Source organism: Chrysochloris asiatica, unplaced genomic scaffold, assembly GCF_000296735.1.
Source record: "Chrysochloris asiatica unplaced genomic scaffold, ChrAsi1.0 scaffold00096, whole genome shotgun sequence".
Classification (NCBI taxonomy): Eukaryota; Metazoa; Chordata; class Mammalia; order Afrosoricida; family Chrysochloridae; genus Chrysochloris; species Chrysochloris asiatica.
The window spans coordinates 5,267,705-5,287,428 of record NW_006408614.1 but is presented as its reverse complement, the minus strand read 5'-3'; the positions used below and the strand labels follow the sequence as shown (position 1 = coordinate 5,287,428).

At 44.9% G+C, this 19,724-nt stretch overlaps 1 protein-coding gene across 1 annotated transcript in view; it reads left to right on the top strand.

Moving 5' to 3' along the window:
- Window positions 1-19,724, top strand: part of USP40 (ubiquitin specific peptidase 40) — a 93,873-nt gene that overhangs the window by 62,107 nt on the left and 12,042 nt on the right. Inside the window, exons 16-23 of the mRNA XM_006866764.1 lie at window positions 5,078-5,201; window positions 6,415-6,472; window positions 10,758-10,811; window positions 11,503-11,591; window positions 13,090-13,176; window positions 14,910-14,946; window positions 17,156-17,220; window positions 19,180-19,254. Of these exons, the coding sequence (XP_006866826.1) occupies window positions 5,078-5,201; window positions 6,415-6,472; window positions 10,758-10,811; window positions 11,503-11,591; window positions 13,090-13,176; window positions 14,910-14,946; window positions 17,156-17,220; window positions 19,180-19,254 (589 nt within the window). The remainder of the gene's footprint in view (window positions 1-5,077; window positions 5,202-6,414; window positions 6,473-10,757; window positions 10,812-11,502; window positions 11,592-13,089; window positions 13,177-14,909; window positions 14,947-17,155; window positions 17,221-19,179; window positions 19,255-19,724) is intronic.

Here is a 19,724-nt window from a genome sequence, read left to right as displayed (position 1 = left end):
TTTGTCTGATGCAATACATCATCTGATCTCTTGACTGCTGCTTTCGTGAGTGTTGATGGTTGGTCCAAGAATGAAGTCCTTGAGAACTTCAGTCTTTTCTCCATTGATAAGAATGTTGTTTATTGGTCCAGTGGTGAGGATTTTTATTTTCTTTACATTGAGATACAATCCATACCGAAGGCTGTGATCTTTGATCTTCATCAGTATGTATTTTAAGTCCTCTCCACTTTCAGCAAGCAAGGTTGTATCATCTGCATATCGCAGGTAGTTAATGAGTCTTCCTCCAGTCCTGACGCCACGTTTTTCTTCATGGAACCCAGTTGCTTGGATTATTTGCTCAGTTGTTAAGTGCCATCGAGTCGATCCCGACCCATAGCGACCCTGTGTAAGTTTCCGAGGAGCAGCTGGTGAGCTTGAACCGCCGGCTTTGCAGTCTGGCGCATTAACCCACAGCACCACACAGGCTGAATAAGTATGGTAAAAGAATACAACCCTGTCGCATACCTTTCTTCATTTTAAACCATTCAGTGTTCCCATGTTCTGTTCGAACAACTGCCTCAAGTGTGGCAACAACAGTGAGGTTGGCCCAGGACCGGGCAGTGTTTCGTTCTGCTGTGTGTAAGGTCGCTGTGAGTCACTACCGACTCGATGGCACCTGATGACAATAGTGACTGATGACTGTGAACATGTCTTCATTTGTTGCTTGACAAACTGTCATTTTTGGTGAAGTGTGTTCATGTCCTGTGCTTATTTATTAAGTTGGTTGTCTTTTTCTTGTAGAAGTGTTGTAGTTTTATATAGATTTTAGAGATGAGTCCCTTGACTGTGTTAGAAATGAATCCCGATGTCGCATAAAAGACACTCGGTGAGACTAAATTACCTTGGCAAAGTAAAATTTAACTCCTGCAAGAGGGTGCCTGCGCATAGCTGTACATACACAAACAGGCCAGTGAGCACACCGAGTGGACAGTCCACTCGGGTTTTTAATCCCTGACGCGAGTCTCAAGGCTGTGTCTCACCCTGTTGGCTAGGGTTTTGACCGCACAATCTATTCCCTTACCCGGTTGGCTAGTTCAGATTTTTCAGGCGCACATTCCTACTTTAGGAAAAGAAGAGAGGGGTCATATAGTCTTTGCTCCAGGAAGTAGTTTAAGGAAAAAGAAAGTTATAAATTCCTTACTCCAAGTAGTTTAAAGAAAAAGAAAGTGACTATAAATTCTTTACTCACTTCAGGAAGTAACCAAAGAAAAAGAGAGAGATCATAAAGTCTTTACTTCAGGAAATAAAAAAAGTTACCCGAATATAATAAACAGGATTATATTTTTTTTTCCCACAACTGGTATGTTGTTGCAAAAAAAAAATTTCCCAGTTTGTTGACTCCCTTTTTATTCAATTGGGAAAGTCTTTTGATGCACATAAGTGTCTATTTTTTCCTTTGCTTTTTTGTGTTTTTAGTGATGTCTGATAGTGTATTTATTCCATGTATTAGCACCTTTACATTTTTCCCTAGTTTTTCATTGATGATCTGTATAGTTCTATCTTTTGCATTTAGATCTTTAACCCACACTGAGTTTGTCTCTGTAGATGGTTTGAGGTATGGATCTTGTTTCATTCTTCTGCAAGTGGGTTTCCAGTTTTGCCAGCACCATTTAATGTGTTTTGGCCCTTTACTAAATAAAGATCAGCTGACTTTATGTGGATGGATTTACTTCTGGGTTCTTGAAGGACTTTGCCCTGATCAATAGAATGGCATTGCAACTACCCCAAATGACACTGAATGGGCCAGCTTGAGCTTCCGATCTCCTGGGAAGCTTGGGTCTTTGTTATACCTGGAGACCCTTCCCCACTGAACTTACAGGTTTCATGAAAATCTCCATACCCCTGCCCAAATCTCCATACCCCTGCCCATTCTAAACTCGCCAGAACTATACCCAGACCACAAGGCCTATAAATACCCCCCAGTCTGTAAGGGAACAGAGGGGCTCTTGGTCTCCTTTGGTGACATAAGAGTACCCCCTCCCAGGTTTACTCTCAATAAACCTGCCTGCTGTTGAAGCCAAGACACTCTCCTTTCATCTCTTTCTTTCTTTTCCTTACAGTTCCCAATTCTGTTCCATTGATCTATGTATGTTTCATTGTACTAGCACCAGGCTGTTTTGACCGCTGTGGCTGTGTAGTAAATTTTGAGATTAGGGAGTGAGAGATCTCCAGCTTTGTTCTTAGGCAGTGCTTTACTTACCCAAGGTCTCTTTCCTTTCCATATTAGGTTAGTGATCACGATTTCCATCTGCTTAAAAAATGATGTTGGAATCTGGATTGCTTTGGGTAATGACTTTTTCAGTGTTAAGTCTTCCTATCTGTGAGCATGGTTTATTCTTCCATATTTGTAAGCCTCTTGATTTCTTGTAGTAGTGTTTTGTAGTTTTCTTGGTATAGGACTTTTGTTTCTCTAATTAGATGTATTCGACATCTCTGGTTTTTAACAATTTTTGAAACCGGTCTTTTGCAGCAAATTTGCCCAAAGCAGTCTGTTGTTTGATAAACACTCCCAAAGAGGGCTTCTGGTAGAAAGAAGTCACCCCTTTTCCTATGCCCGTCACTGCCTCTGCTAGACATACTTAGTAGGACCATGCTCGTTTTCTTGGAGTCCTGGTGTTGCACCGCAGGTTATGCACTGGACTGCAAAGTTGGTTTGAACTACAAGGTCGGCTCACCAGTTTTTCCTCGGACATCCTATATACACACCAGGGTCTCCATGAGTAGGAACCGACTTGACGGCACTTAACAACAACATGCTCGTTTTCCTAGAACAAGACACTCTCCTGCCATCTGGCGCCAGCAAGCAAGCTCTGTGACACAAATGCAGGTGCGGGTGGCTGGGTGATAGCCCTGCTGCAGTGGCACTTCTGTGCAGTGGCCTTCTGCGCACGGGCTTATCTATGCCAAGAATTTTTTAAAGATAAGTACCTGACTAACTGATTGGAAGAGCTCATATTTGTGCCCATTCCAAATAGAGGTAACCCAGCAGAGAACAGAAGATCATAGATAAAATTGATGCTTTTGAGTTGTGGTGTTGGAGGAGAGTACTGAAATTGCCACGGGCTGCCAAAAGAACAGACAGATCTGTGTTGGAAGAAATGCAGCCAGAGTGCTCCTTGATTACCAGGATGGTCAAACTTCATCTATCACAATTCAGACACATTGTCAGGAGGGACCAGTCACAGGAGAAGGATATCATGTTTGGTAAGGTGGAGGGTCAGAGAAAAAGAGGAAGATCCCCCAGCGAGATGGATTAGCCAAGTCGCAGCATCAGTGGGCTCAGGACCAGGCAGTGTTTTGTTCTGTTGTGCATAGGGTTGCTATGAGTCAGTACCGACTCAATGGCATTTAACAACAACAACAGAGAATGGAAAACATCGAAACAGTTGCAATAGTGCGTCAACAGGAAACGGCCAGAAATTCAAGCCAGAATCCGAAGAGGATGTGGAACGAGATATATCATTGCTAACAAAAGATGGAGCTTGACTGAAAGCGAATACCAGGAAGATGTTTACTTGTGCTTTATTGAAAGTGCAGAAGCTTTTAATGTGTATACATCATGACAGAGTATGGATAACATTGTAAAGAGTGGGTTTTCCAGAACACTTAATTGTACTCATGAGGAACCTGCAGGTAAACCAGGAGACTGCTGTTAAACCAGAACAAGAGGATACTGAATGGCTTAAATTCAGGAAAGGTGTGTGCCAGGGTTGTATCCCTTCACCAGATTTAGTCAGTCTGTATACAGAGCTGATAATCCCAGAAGCTGTATTATATGAAGAACAATGTGGCACCAGGATTAGAGAAGATTCATTTAACAATCTTTGATATGCAGATGATAATACCTTGCTGCTGAAAGTGAAGAGGACTTAAAATACTTAATTGATGAAGATCAAAGACCACAGTCTTCAGTATGGGTTACACCTCATTGTAAAGAAAACAAAATCCCTACAACTGAACCAATAAACACATCAGGATACAACCTTGCTTGCTGAAAATCAAGAGGACTTAAAGTATTCACTGATGAAAATTAAAGACCGTGGCTTTCAGTATGGGTTGCCCCTCAATGTAAAGAAAGCAAAAATACTCGCAACTGGACCAGTAAATGACATGATAAATGGAGAGAAGATTGAAGTTTATCAAAGACTTTATTTTGCTTGTGTCCAAAGTCAACACTCGTGGAAGCAGCAGTCAAGAAATCAAACGATGTATTGCACTAGGCACATCTGTGGCATAAGATGTCTTTAAATTGTTCAAGAGCAAAAATGTCAGTTTGAGGACTAATGTGCACCTGACCCAAGGCTTGTGTTTTCAGTTATATGCATATGGAAGTTGGATAAGGAAGACTGTAGAAGAATTGATGTGTTAAAGTTACAGTGTTTGAAGAGAATATTAAAAAGTGCTATAGACTGGCAGATGGAGCTTTGGTAGCATAGTGAGTTGGGCTGCTAACCTCATGGTCAGTAGTTCAAAACTACCAGCTGTTCCACAGGAGAAAGATGAAGCTTTCTGCTCCTGTAAAGATTTATAGCCTTCAAAACCCTATAATGGGTCACTTTGAGTCGGAACCGACTGCACGGCACATAACTACCACCATAGACTGGCAAAAGACCCAGCAAATCTGTGCTGGAAGAAATGTAACCAGACTGCTCCTTAGAAGCCAGAATTGTGAGACTGTCTCTCATATTTTGACATGTTGTCAGGAAGGACCAGTCAGTCGATGGAGATGGAAATCATGCTGGGTTAAGTGGAAGGTCTGAAAGGGGGGCGGGGGGGGGCACATAAATGTTAAGAATTGTGAGGTTGGCACAGGACTGGGTGGTGTTTCTTTCTGTTGTGCAGAGGGTATCTATGAGTTTGAATCAACTTGATGGTACCCAACAGCAAGAACTAACCAGTACTCGTACAGACCTCTCACTAGAACAAGGTAGGCAGGTCAGGGTTTAGAAGTCATACCTAAGAAATGCATTCATTTTCTGGTCCTGCATGAGCCGTAAAATTCTGACAAAGCATTTTTGAAATGTCTTTTTATCTACAGTCTGTTGAGCAGACAAGAGAAATGGAACATTCGTACAAATGAAAACAACTGGCTCCAAGTTATCAATGCTTGCCAGCTGGAGTCAGAAGAACAGCAGGTTAAAATCTCCGCAGCTGTGAACACAGTGAGTTGTTTTCATGAAAGTTTGATGGACAGCTTTTCATCTAAAATATTTTATTTTAGAAAGTAATACCTTAATCATTTGTCTTAAAATGGACTTGAAAAACAATTTTTTTTTCCTACTTGATGGTTGCTTGTTTATGTAGATTCATTCACCTTCAGCATATTTCAAGAATATGCCAAAGTCCATAATTGGAAGGTGGGTGTTATCTATTTAAGTCAGTTTGTGGACACATCTGGCTTTGAGAAATACACCATTCTATTTTTAAGGGTCACGTCTGTGTTTTTTAAGCCAGGTTTGTGAATGATTTTTACTTTTTATCACAAACTGCTATACCAAGCCAGCTACTACCCAAAGGGAATTCCTTTGCTTGTCCATTTGTAGGTGATAATTTTGCTTTTTAAACATGACCTCAGGGGACACCTTTTTAAGTTCACATAGTTCCACTTAAGTGGTTTTTGTTGGGGAATTTTGGTAACAAGTTAAAAGAAACATACTGAAATGGCCTTTTCTTTGAGAAGATTTTGCCGCATTTCAGGTGTATGCATGTTTGCTGGTAGAGCAGAGGGTTCACGGTAAGCTCCCAGCCGACTTTCTCAGGAGACCTGCTTGCCTGGCACTCGGTGGGAGTCTCTGGGGAAGGCTTTGCCACAGCAGTCCGCTCCTGCCTTGGCAAGTCAGGGCTTCTCCACCAAGGCTAGAGTAGGCTCAGGTCAGCTCACCTCTAAGTTACCAAGATTTTATGCCCTTCAGGAACATAGCCTGAATGAAAGCCAGATGCAGTAATGTCAGTAGAGATTCTGCATATGGCCTGTGGGCTGGCATTCTACAATCTTAGATTATTTATGCTTAGGGGTCCCAGTGTTCATTTTTGACATAAAGACATGTGCTTGTCTGCTGTGGCTTGTTTCTTCTCATCAGAAATGTCAGCATTTTACCAATTTTGTGTCTTTTTGTTAGCTTTCTGTGGCTGCTCTTTCTGTTCAGTTGGTAAAATCTTAACTGTTCAGTTCTGAGGTTTTCAGTGTTGTGGGGTTTTAGCCTTATAAAAGCAAGAAAATACATTTCCCGGGTGGAGAACCCGTTTTCAAACAGACAAAATGTACTAAGCGTCTGGTGATTGCCGTCTCAGCTGTTTGTACACAGACCTCCGCCTGTGCCTCTCCTCCCATTGTTTTGACTGATACATAGTCATTAGTGTATTTCTCTATTTTAGGTGGTGTTTGATATTCGAATTAAAGCCATACAGGAATTAAAATTAATGAAGGAACTAGGTAATCATTTCTGTTTGCTTTTTGGTTGTTTTGTTTGTTTAATTTTGTTTTGATTTTAAAATATAAAAACAAACTATCACTGTTGTTGTTAAAGTGCCGTTGGTCAGTTCCGACCCATAGCGACCCTGTATAGGGTGTTCAAGGAGCAGCTGATGAGCTTGAACTGCTGACCTTGCAGTTCAATTGACTTTGCAGTCCAGCGCATTAACCCACAGCGCCACACCAGGACTCCAGAAAAGTATGTGGAAGAGTACAAAAGTACGTTAGGCAAAACTCATGCACCTACCACCCAAAATGGACAAATAGTAACATTTGGTCACGTGTTTGTGCTTGTTTTAAACGTTGCATATAAAATGAGAAGTTCTGTGATTCGCCTCAGAGCCATCATTCCCTGCCCCCATGCAACATGACCGAGATGTGTAGCTGGCCCCAGTAGCCATATTGCGGTATGTGTACTACACATACAAGTTGTTGTTGTTAAGTGCCATTGAGTCACTTCGGACCCATAGCGACCCTGTGTAGGGTTTCCGGGGATCAGCTGCTGAGCTTCAACCACTGACATTGTGGTACAAACTGACTTTGTAGTCCAGTGCTTAACACAGTGCCACACCAGGACTCCATACTGGAGGGGGGCTTCAAAAAATTGGTGGAAAAATGGAAATGGAATAGAATGGGATTTTTCTGTGAACCTTTTGAAGCTAACTCATATATTTATCCGTACACTGTATATTTCTTACGTTTAGATAAATTGTATCATACAGGATATTTGCTCGTTTACAAACTTGCAGTTTGTTCACTATGAAGTTTTCATTAGTAGCTGTATTGCAGTATAGTATATAAACCATGAAATTCCCCCACTCACTGTCCACTGATGTCAGTCAGTGGACAGAGATTTAGAACTATTCCTGCACCCTAGGTGTCGAACATTCCAGTCATCTCCGGAAGTTTCTGTGGCCATTTCCAGTTGCTCTCCATTCTGATTCCCTGATGTATTTTCCCAACAGATGTGCTCTTTCTGGCTACTTCATGTTAAGGGGCCTTACATATGTTGTCATGGGTCGGCTTCTTTCACGTGTGTTTATGTGTCAATACTGTTCTTTTAGTAGATGTTACTTTCATACTGTTCTGTGGACCAATCACATTGTGTGTGTTCATTCACCAGTTAATGGACATTTAGATTGTTTCCGTTTTTTGGCGTCTGGGGACATTTGCATTTAAGTCTTTGTGTGGACATTGGTTTTCGTTTCTTTTGCGTAGAAATTGGATGGAGTAGAAATAGTAGGCTTGGCATGGAGCTGCTGAGTCATATGGCAAGTCTTTGTTAACCTTTCAGGAAGTGTCAGATCGTTTTACATTGTTAAAGAGTTATCTAGGAGGGAAAAAGGAGACCTCTGCACACAAAGCCTCAGGTCTCACAGTGGAACTAAACAGAGTCCGCGCGCTTAGAACTATTTGGACACATATAGCCTGTTGCCTTTCAACAAAAGAGCCAACTATTTCAGTAGAGAAAGCATCTTTTCCACAGAAATGCGTGACTAATTGTATCTCAGTATGCACAAAAATGAAAAGTTAGTTTTACCTCATACCATGTAAAAAAAATAACTCAAAATGGATCATAGACCTAGTTGGTAAAACTGAAAACTCCTATGTTTGGGAGAAAACATAGGACAATATCTTTGTGCAGTGATTTACATATAAACCATGGGGAGAGGTGGTGGTGCTGTGCCATGGAGTCGATTCCGACCCATAGCGACCCTGTACAGGGTTTCCGAGGCTGTAAATCTTCTGCCACCAGGGAAGTGCACATCGCATTCACACTGGGCACTGCTGTGACCCAGTGAGGGTAAAACCCTGAAGAAACAAAGGCATGAAGCATCAGGAACTTCACGAGTGGCTGCTGGGCCCGCCTGTCAAGTGGTAACGTCACTGTGGAAACGAGTTTGCTGGTTCTTATCAAGTTAAATATACACTGAAAAGTTGCAGGTATTGATGTAAGAGAAATGAAAGTATAAGTCTGCACAAAGGCTTGTCTGTACCTGTTTACACCAAAAAGCAGAAACAGCGTGAATGTCCCTGAGCCTGGGAGTGAGTAAAGGAGCTGTGGAGTCAGCGTCACTGGAGCGCCCTCTACTGTTTCTCAGTCAACAGTGAACTCAATCCACATGCAAAACATGGGAGGAAGTTAAATGGGAGGACTCCACATCCCAGGGATTCTAGGGAAGGCCAGTCCAAGCTCTGGTGGTAGAAGGCAGATCTGTGATTGGGTCAGGTGGGATTGATCTACATCTGGATTTGCTGATGATTATCTGGATGTTCGGATATTTGTCAGACTCATTGAATTGTACATGTTAAATGGTTGCATTGTTATTAGTAAGTCAGTTACACCATAATCAGTAAGGTTGAATAGAAGTATATGGTTTATTAAAATGAATCAGTTATTATTTCCCCCTGTAACTCTCTTCCCCCTCCCACTCTCCTCCCCGCTAAACCATTCCTTGTAGAACCAGCGAGCTTCATAGCTTTGCGGTGCTGCCTGGCTGGGTGGTCACGGCAGTTCGGGCTCAAGGCTGCCAAGGCTGCACATCTTTACAGGAGCCTCCACAAAGCCACCTCTTCTCCCTCAGCGGCGGGTAGATGAGAACTGCTGACCTTGCAGTTACTGGCCCCCCTCCTAACTCAGGAGACCACCGGGGTTCCTTAGATGTATGCGGGGGTTCAAAAGTCTGTGGGAAAATGGACTGAAGAGATTATGGAGTTTTCCCACACATTTTTCAAAGGCTCCTCATTCATCAATTAGAGTATATCACTCTTCTGCCCAAAACATTTAGTGCTTTTTTTGTTGAGTTTAGGGTGATTCCTTAGCCTACTAAAACCTATACATCTGGCCACTAGTTGGGTAACCTCCCTGTGACGCAGCTCCCTGCGTCTCCGCAGTGTACTGTCCAGGAGCATGCTCTGTGGCTCTCTGCCCTGAGACCTCGCCGAGCTCTGCCCTCTCCCCTAACTCGGCTGCTCTGTCCCTGCTCTCATTCCGCCCCCACTGCCCTTCCTCACACCCTGTACTTCTCCAGAGCACTTCCTGCTGTCACTACCTCTGTCCTCACCCTTAGACAGGAGTCGTGTCTGTGTCCCCGGGTCCGCGCATAGCACCGGACACACACGAGTACCCAGGCAGTTCTCAGTGAATGAAAGTCAAAATAGTCTAAGAAGACAATATTTTAAATGTTTATTTATTTATTGTCAAGAAATGTTTGTTAGAATTCCATTCTGACTTCAGTGAAATTGCAATAGTATAAAGTACTGATGTAAGAATCTCAAAGATTCCTCTGTGGTCTAAATAAGGGTCCGAATTGTTAGAGCCCGCGCTCTTTTTAACCACTGGAAAGGCTACCTTTCTCCTGAAGTCCTCCTTAAGAAATCTCTTTGGACAAAAACCTATGTGCCTCCTCAAAACTAGGGCCCGCCTGCCCCCTCCATTGATCGGAACCACCTCCAGGTAGTCTTTGCAAATATGTACAGCTTTTAACTACCATGGTGTAGCTCAGTACCATCAGATGTTTAGCTCCTACAGTTTACCTTTGAACAGTTGCTTCGAGTTTCCTGCCAGTTACTCAGTCCACAAAACCAAACACCAAATCCCCCTGTCGAGTCGATTATGAGTCATCATGACCCTCTGTAGGGTTATAAGACTGCAGATCTTTCTGGGAGCAAAGCAGGCCATAAGCGTCCTCTCAGCGTTAAGCACATGACAATGTTGTATACACTGAGTGTGCACAGTTGGCCAGCAAACACAAAAGTTGAGCCAAAGGAAGGAGTGGCTGGTTGCAGAGGACGTGGCTGCCAGCAGGCTGTGGGGGAGACGAGGTCTGCAGTCAGAGGCCTGAGGAGGGGTGGTGGTGAGAGGCTGACGTAGATGGGCCAGATCTCAGCAAAGGGGCTCAGAGCTACCTCGGCCCATCAGAGAGACACTGAGAAACACTTTAGTTCTGAATGTTTCTACCCTTTCAAACAACAGTGTAAATGTTCATTTTTCTTTATTCTTAGACATGTACAATCAATAGAAAGAGGGTTTTCAGCATTTTGGCAAATTTGTAAAGGCCCCAGAATAATCATAATGTTTCCAGTTGATTAAGATGCTGTGCCTGGTTTCCTCTTGCTCCTGTCTGTTGTCCAAAGGGAAGGCTGCCTGTACTTGGGTTTGCTTTGGTCTTTGTGCTGCTCATTAACACAGCAGAGCAGCGCCTTCGTTTCTTTATTCATCACATGATCTGCTTTTTATTTGTAGCTGAGAACAGCTGTTTGAGACCTATTGATAGAAACGGGAAGCTGCTTTCTCCAGGTAAGACTTTCGAGTAGTCTTCCAAAGCCGAGACACACACACCACCATTCATCACCTCACCGTTCAGAGGTGGGTTTAGAGGGATCAGTGTCCTCCAGCTGTAGCTGTCTCCGTTTGGTGATTGTAGAATCAGCATAGCCGAAAACACCAGAGGTGAATACCTGCCTTTCTGGTGGTGAGCTCCTCATTTTAGTCCAAGCTAGGGTCTAGATGGGCTCTCTGGCCTTTTATCACAGTCTTCCGTGTGTTTCACTGATTGGATGGTGATGCCAGTTCTGTACTGGAGCCTTTGGTCCCTACGTCTGTGACATTTCCTGGTGCTCATTGCCTTTATTCATTGACAAAACAGTCACAGTCGCCACTTAGCACTTAGAAGAATCTAGGAGATCTTTGTTGACATGTTTCTCAGTTCTGAATGTGTAAACCACAGCTCTTTGAACAAGTCACTTTAATAGGTCTGAATCTAGAACATTCCTATCTACCTCTTCTTTCTTAGCACTGTAGTACAGATAGGTAATAAGAAATTAAATTCTACACGTGGAAACTGGAAAACATCACCTGATGTACAGCCTTTTTTTTTTTCCTTTCTTAACATGGTTTTTCACAGAAAGACTGATACAGTCTATTATTTTGCCCAAAGGGGTAGCGATTGGTAATATTCACATGTCTCGTGTCGTCACATTCATTCCAGTGCCGGACAGTTACACACTGAAGAAAGCCGACTTGAAGATGGGAAGTACGTTAGGACTTTGTCTTGGAAAAGCACCAACTTCCACTCAGGTAAAACAAGGTTGCCTGTCAGAACTTTATAGTTAGCATCAAACTACTATAATAATTTTGCTTTCTCTAAAATTTGTTATTTGTTTTCTTTAAATGATGCATTGTGTTTTAAGAATATGTCCATATACCAAGGGGCTTGAAAACATTTGTGGGAACATGGAATTAAAAGGTAATGGGATTTCTCCACGAACTTTTTGAAGCCCTCTTGTAGTTGTGTGTGATATCAGAGCGTGCCCATGAGCTCCTCTGTTGAGGCCAGTATTGCAGTTAAAGGGGGACGGGGCCCTGATGGGTCGGTGGCCACCAGGTCCCATCGTTGGTCTTTTCATGTTTTCCCATCAGTGAAATTAGGGTCTTAGAATTGGTGGCATTTCCGCTGTCATGCATACGGTGACTGGGGCTTGGTGACTCTGTAGGAACATCATCCTGTCACCTCACCCTCCATGGCCTTGCTGTGATTCACTTTCTGTATCAGATACCATCGGGCTGGCCTTTACCAGAGTCCTACCTGTTTGATAAAACGTTATTACAGACCATAATGATGTGCTTCCCACTGATCCTCTGTGTCCAGATGATTGGGCCTCCTCTCAGGTCCTCCTTGGTTTCTGGATCTGCGTCCGCCACGTCCCAACTTCATCCCCCTGCTGTACTCTTGCTGCTGGGCCTCCAGCAAACAGTGCGGCCTGACAGCTGGTAGGAGGAGAGACTCAGCAAGTGAGGCCGAGTTGGGAAAGGACAAGAACATTACATGCAGCCCCGTTGATAAGAGACCAGATTTATAGTTTTCCTGTGGAGTCCTGGGAAATGCTGTATCCCTAGACAGACATTGAAATTGTAACCCAAAGATTCAGAGGAAAGGAAAACAATGCTTCGTGTGTGCCGTCAAGTCACTTCCCACTCATAGTGACCTTGTTTTCAAGGGTTCCGAGTGACTGGTGGGTTTGAGCTGCTGACCTGGTGGTTAGCAGTCCAGTGGTGGTGGTAAGTGCCATCGAGTCACTTCTACTCAATGACTCTTTATGGGGGTTCCGAGAAGCGACTTCAAACTGGCCTTATGGTTGAATGCTGCTCCACAGCAGTCCAGGGAGTGGGTACAGATTCCTGCGGACAGTGGCTGAGACAGAGATGAAGACATAGGAGAAACCTATCTGTGAGGGATTAGCATACGGAGAAAAGCACTGATAATGGAGCATTCGACACATCTGGATAGGCGGGATCATGTCTAAATTGTAATACAGCCTGTCTTCCTTTGACGTGGCCGGATGTTTGTATTGGCTTCAAGGGCCCATGGCCTCCCTTTGTTTAGAAGTAGACAACACCCTTATGTTGGTGTTCAGTGCCATTGAGTCAGTTCCGACCCATAGTGACCCTGTGTAGGGTTTTCTAAGAGAGACTGGTGGGTCTGAACCGCAGCCTTGCAGTCTAGTGCCCATCCTACGGTGCCACTCCAGGCTTAGAATTCAGGTTCAGGTGGGTTCTGTGTCTGCCCTGACCTCAGCTGTTCCTGTTCTTCACCACGGAGAGTGACGGCGGCCCTGGGACCGAGATGGAGATCACCGTGGAGGAGACCGTGTCTGTGAAAGAGGTGCGTCGCTGAGGCTCTTGTGGGGGCTAAGGGGAAGCCGTGAGCTGTGTGCCGATTTCGAGGTCCTAAGACTGTGGTTTATATATGAAACCGCAAAGAATTCCACATACTTTCTAAAGGAATAGTTGAAGATTACTTTTTCTTTCTTGTATAAATCAGTAGTGCTTTACTGTAGAAATTTGAGATCTGCAAACATTGATAAAAGAAACCATTTTTATTCTCTTGTTGTACCTTGTCTCACCTGACAATCATTGTGGTAGATTTTCTCCTGGTGCTTTTACTTTACACACCCACAGACACGCAGATAGACACGTGCACACAGGTATTTATTGGTCTCTCACATCAGGGAAGGACTGACACCACAGTTCCTGTGAGCCCAGCTCTGCTCTGTGTCCTCAACTGCCGTCACTCTCTAACCGATCCGTAATTGCATCTCTTTTACATTTTCATTTTCATCGTGCACACCATCGTGGACATGGCCTCATTTTTTTAAACTTCAAGGGATTTAAAAATCCCCCTTTGCCACCACCCTGTTCCAGCCCCTTCCCCAGTGTCCCCAGGTAATGTCATCTTGTGTGCATCAGACCCGAGGTGCACATCTACTAGCATGTGGACACAAGCGTATAGAAACGGAGCGCTGGGCTTGTGGGTACAGCTGCTTTTCCGTCTTAAATGAGCTCACAGTGCATGTGTTAGATTAGAACATCAAGTTTCTGCATAAAATACTGTAACGATCATTTAAGATCAGTCTATATGTTGCTGCTGCTGCACGCGGCCCAGTAGATCCCAACTCACAGTGACCGTCCAGTGGAGGGTTTCTGAGGCTGTAAACCTTTACAGGAGCACAAAGCCTCATTTCTCTCAGAGAGAGTGCTTAGCAGTCCAGCACGTAAGCCACTACGTGAGGTCAGTCCATCTAAATCTGTTGTATACTTCCCATTGCTTCAGCATGTTTCCTAGTTGGGCCTTACTGCTGGCCCATCTGCCCTGGTCTGTCCACTCAGGTGCTGCCGTCAGCTCTCTGGAGTAAATTAGATTTGCTGTTCTCTTTTACCCAAGGTTTATTATTAGGAGTGCAGGGGTTTTCACTGTTAATGTTTGTTCCATTTCAACTGTGGTCAGTAGCGTCCCATTTTCACTGCTCACCAGGAGGCCCCAGCTCGCAGAGGTCTTCCCTGGTGAGTTTCTCTGAGATCCTTTGATACGTTTCAGAGTCCATGCATATCTATAGAATCAGCCTCACTCACCATATCTGGTCAGAAGTGTCTGTCCACTAAGAACTCGGGGAGTCAAGAGTGGTGCCACGGTGCTGTGAACTAAGTTCTGGCTGCACACCCCCCCGTCTCAGTGGGCCCCTCCTGTCTCCTAGGCAGCCACGGGGCTGCTGTAGGATCAATACTGGACTGCTCGCCTCAAGGCTGCCAGTTCAAGCCCCCCAGCTGCACCTTGGAAACCCTGCACAGGGAACAATAACGGTCCCATAGGAGGAGACCCTGTGGAGCAGTGGCTAGTAGGGGAGTGTTGCAAAGTCACCCAGGGGTCCCGGGAGATGAGCCTGGCAGCGTCTTCCAAGGGTCTCAGCTCTGCCCTGAGCATGCGGAGGCACCGCCACTCAGAATCGAGCTGACGGCCCCTGATTGGTCCCTCTTAGCAGGCCGTGCTGACTCAGGAGTGGGTCCTGTCTGCTCGGCACAGAGCCCACAAAGCTAACACTGAATTCTTTCCTTTTACAGTGTTTAAAGAAAATGCTGGAGCAATCCGGCCTGCCGGGTGAGTTGTCTACCATGGTGACGTCATCCTGACCACACCCTTGCCATGTAACCGTGTACCTCTGCGTTTGTTTAGTGCCGTAGAGTCGGTTCTGACTCGTAGCGATCCTGTAGAGGCTTTCCGAGGAGCGGCTGGTGAGTTGGAACTGCTGACCTTGCAGTCCAGTGCTCATCCTACAGTGCCACACTAGGACTCCCTGGACTTGTCCAGATTTTCAAACCATTCCACTGGTGTTTAGAAGATCACATTGATTGAGAACTTGTGTATTGTTGCTGGTGGTTGTCATTGAGTTGTGTCTGATTCCTGGTGACCTTGTGTACCACAGAATGGAAAGGCCCCCGGTCCATGTCCTCTTCAGGGCCGTCCAGGCAAGTCCAGCTCTTAGCAACTCCATATGACAGAGTGCACCTGCCACATAGGGTTTATTGATAAGTGCTGTCGAGTTGGTTCGAATCCTGGTGACCCTGCGTAGAGTTTCCGAGGAATGGCTGGTGAGTTTGAACCTCCGGCCTTGCTGTACAAACCGACCTGCGGTCCAGTGCTTAACCTTCAGCGCCACATAGGCTGTAGCTTTTACGAGAGCAAGTCGCCAGCGCATTCTCCCTTGGAGCAACTGGTGAGTCTGAACCACTGACCTTTTAGTTAGTAGCCAAGTGCTTAAACGTTGCAAAGCCAGGGCTCCTTGGGACTCATTCTGGGTGGGTCATGTCTGAATTTCAGGGTGCCTGTGGCCACATGATCTGGGGGGAGAGGGACACTCTTTAGGAGCTTCACTCACAGTGAAGGTCCTCGTCCACCCCCAGAATGGAGAAAGACTTCCTCAGTTAGACAGCAAGCAGTGGGTTCTGGGCTTTAGAACCCAGCTGTGATCGGAGGGCATGATTCTCACCTGAGTCATTGGTGGTTCTCCCAGGCACTTAGATTCACTAGAATGTGGATGAGCTGTACTTAAAGCAGAAGTCATAGCAAAGGAGGCTTCAGCACCGAAGAGGAGGAGGAGGAGGGATTCCATTTCCCCAGAGGATAAATAGACCTGGGTGGGGTCGCCTTGACTGCTGACCGCCAGGTCAGTGCTTCATACCCAGCAGCTGCTTATGAGAGAAGGCTGTCTATTCCCAGAAAGCTTGACAGGCTCAGCACCTCCGTCCAGGGTCACTAGGAGTCAGAACCAGCTCGATGCCAGCGAAGTTGGTGTTTTCATGTGACTAAGCACTCATCTGCTAACCAAAGCAGTTCTGCCCACTAGCTGCTCCAGAGGAGAACGATGTGGCAGTCTTGTGTCCATGTTGGTCACAGCCTTGGAAACCCTTTGGGGCAGTTCTCTGTCTGGGGTCCCTGTGAGATGGAATTGCTCCAACAGCAGTGCATGTGTTTGTTGCTGTGGCTGTAACTTTTTTAAGGGGTGAGAGGTTTTCTGTATAAGACATTGCTAATAGAAACTTTTTTAATAGCTAGGATTTCCAATTTTTGATCCATTTAACTATAAAAAAAAAATCCTATTTCATCAGTTTTGAAAATCAGAAATCGGATTAAGGGTTAGTTAATATTGTAAGTATTCATTTCTAACAACCTCACAGCACTTCAATTCACAATGAACTTTATTTTTGTTAGATTAAGTCCTGAGTAGGACCAGTTTTGTACCCCTAACATTCTTAATTAAAAAGGCTAGTATTTACTTTAGCTAAGACAAAGAAATAAAACAACTCCATAATAACATATAATAATGTTAAAAGGGGACTCCACATGCTTGTCTACATGTTCATGGGGGGTGTGTACGCATGTGTGTGTGCACGAAAAGCTGTGCAGTCAGTGGTAGGAAGTATTGCTTTCCTTCTCAAGTGTACAGTTCGTGGTGGAAGAGGGCGGATCGACCACGTCAGGAGACAGCCATTTGTTGTGTTTTTGTGACACTCCTGCCTGGAAGAAGCCATTTATTTAGAAAATTAATGAGTGACCCTTAGCACTGGACTGTGAACCACAAGGTCAGCGTTTGAGTCCACCCGCTGTTCCGTGGGTGAAGGATCTGCTCCTGTAAAGATTACCAGCCTCAGAAACCCTACACAGGGTCGCTATGAGTCAGAAGCTGCTTGTCGGCAATCAGGAGACCAACCCCCCTTTGGCAATGGTTTATCCACAAGCGGCCCTCCTGAGGAGCTCTTAGAATAATACCTTCTGAGTCCGTACCATGCTGATTTTGGTTCTTTCATAGGGAACACGTGGCATTTGCGGAAGATGGATTGGTGCTACGAAGCTGGGGAGGCTTTAAGGGAAGAAGTAAGATCATTTCTGTCCATTGTATTCTTCAGAACCAGTTCAACTTCTCGTTTCAGACAGGGTACTCTGTCCACTGACGTGACTCAGTCTACATTTGTTAAGACACAAGAATCTCTGAATGGGCCTCTCACTGATTTCTTAATGTGGTTTCTTGGAGTCGGAGGGATGGACTCAGCTGGCGATACTGCTTCTGGGCTCTGAGAGAAATCCCCTCTGGGGGAGCAGTGTAGTCCCTAGAGGTGAGCTCCTCAGTAGGAGGCAGAGAATATCCCAGGAGACTGGAAGTAAGTTAGTGATGGCAGAATTCGTCTTACCAACCAATCACTTGTTGTTGTTCAGTACCGTCGAGTCGATTCCGACCCATAGTGACCCTGTATAGGGTTTCCGAGGAGCAGCTGGTGAGCTTGAACCGCCGACCTTGCAGTTCAAAAGGCTTTGCAGTCTGGCGCATTAACCCACTGGGCCACACCGGGGCTCCACCAATCACTTAGGCCTCATTTTATTGTGCTCAGCATCTGCTTATTTTCTGTCTCTGTCACATTTTCACCATTTTTACAATAGGCCCGACCTTTTCATGATGGAGTTGCAGTGACAGGTCACAGTATAGACTAAAGCTAACTTTCACATGTGCTGACAAACCAGAATAGTCATGTGGCTCGCTTCCCTGAGGTGTGGAAGCTCTGCCTGTCTCTCCAGATGGAGCCACCCTCGAGGGCAGCTTAGGGCTGCTGTTCATGTGGGGGATCAAGGGCAGCCTAGGACCAGTGTTAACATAGGAGAGCTGGGGTCACTCAGTCTCCCTTTCATTGGTCCAAAAAACAGCAAGTGTCCCAGACCCACAACCTGACCCAGAATGGACCTTCAGGAGAAGGTGAGGATGGCTGTGGTCAGCTGCCCTGCCCTCAGTCTGTCTGCATTCCGGGCAGTGGCACTGGTGGTCAGCGTAACGCTGGGGAAGCAGGTGACGCGTTATAGTCAGTATGAAGGGGAATTCGTCGTCTTCCTACAGTAAAAAGTGGACTCGGAACCCTCAGGCCCTACCATTTGGATGTCAGAAGAGCATTATTTTTGATAAGGTTTTAGTACTGTCTTACCTGGTCATACCCCAGTCTGTACCAGTTGATCTGAAAGCAGACTCAGAGGCAGCTCTGCTGTCTGCCGCCGCTCAGACTGAACTACCTGTCCTCCTCCTGCTCTGTCGTAGTAGCATTCAAGGGTCTGACAGGCCAGCTTGCCCAGTCTCCGCCAGCTGTCCCCAGACCTGGCAGCTTTCACTTCCCTGAGCCCCCAGTAGTCCCCACTTCATCCATCATACACAGAGCAGCCAGAGCTGTCCCTAAGAACCCTTCTCGGGTATCCTGAGTGACGTCTTTTCCAGAACAGCACAGTGCCTTTGTTGACGTCTCATCCTTGGCCCCACGCTTCAGTCCAGCTGTTCTTCCTCCTGGTCCCCAGCTGGACACCAAAACAAGCCACTCTGCTTCCCAACCTTGGCCTCACAACCTTCTTGTCTCGTTTCCTCTGTCTCTCCAAATCCAGCCCTAAATTCCGTCTTGTGTAACTCAAGTCTCCTCCACCTCCCTGTCCTCTGACCTGTGATGACATGCTTTCTATCCCACAGTGTAACCGTAGCCATCTGCTTTGATGCCTTGGCTCATTTCGTCTCGGTCCAGTATCTGCTTCATTCATTTACTTCTGGAAACGTCTTAAGAGACACAAAGATAAAAACAAAACATTTGTTTGTTGTTTCCAAAAGTCAGTGGCAAAAAAAATAAAACAGGGAATGGACTAGAAGCAAATACTGTAGAATGACGATACATGGAGGAGATTATGATTATTGTAATGAAATGATGAGTGTAAAATCCATGTTCTCCCATGGAGAGACTATAATTCAATTTACAATAAAAACTGTAAAAACTTGTAAATGGCAAGAAAAGAAAAATGGTTCTGTATTCCTAGGATGCGACACTGAAAGCTCTTGGCCTTCGCTCTGGAGACACTTTGGTTTTAATGGAAGGAGCGCTTCCTCCTCCGGTAAGGTTTTGTTTCTGAATAGAGATTTTGTAACAGTTACCTGTTTTCTGATTTTAAAGAGAAATATGTTCCCATTGTGGGGAAAATAACCATTGTTAAAAAAGAAAACTTATCCAAATCCTATCAATTAGAAAAACTACCATAATGTTACATTTGTATACATTTTTCTCTGTGAATATTTTTAAACTAAATTGAAATCGAGTATATATAAAGTAGTTCTTTACTTTTTAAATTCAGTGTTTTAACCTGATCATAAAGTTCAAAAACCGCCATATCCAGTTTATGATTGACCATAGTTTAATTCACCTGTGCCCTTACTGTTGGAAATTGTTTTTCTTCTTATAAATTGTCTGTCTAGTGCTGTCAAGTCGGTTCTGACCCATAGCGACCCTGCACAGGGTTTCCAAGGCTGTAAATCTTTACGGGAGCAGAAAGCCTCATCTTTCTCCCGCGGAACAGCTGGTAGTTTC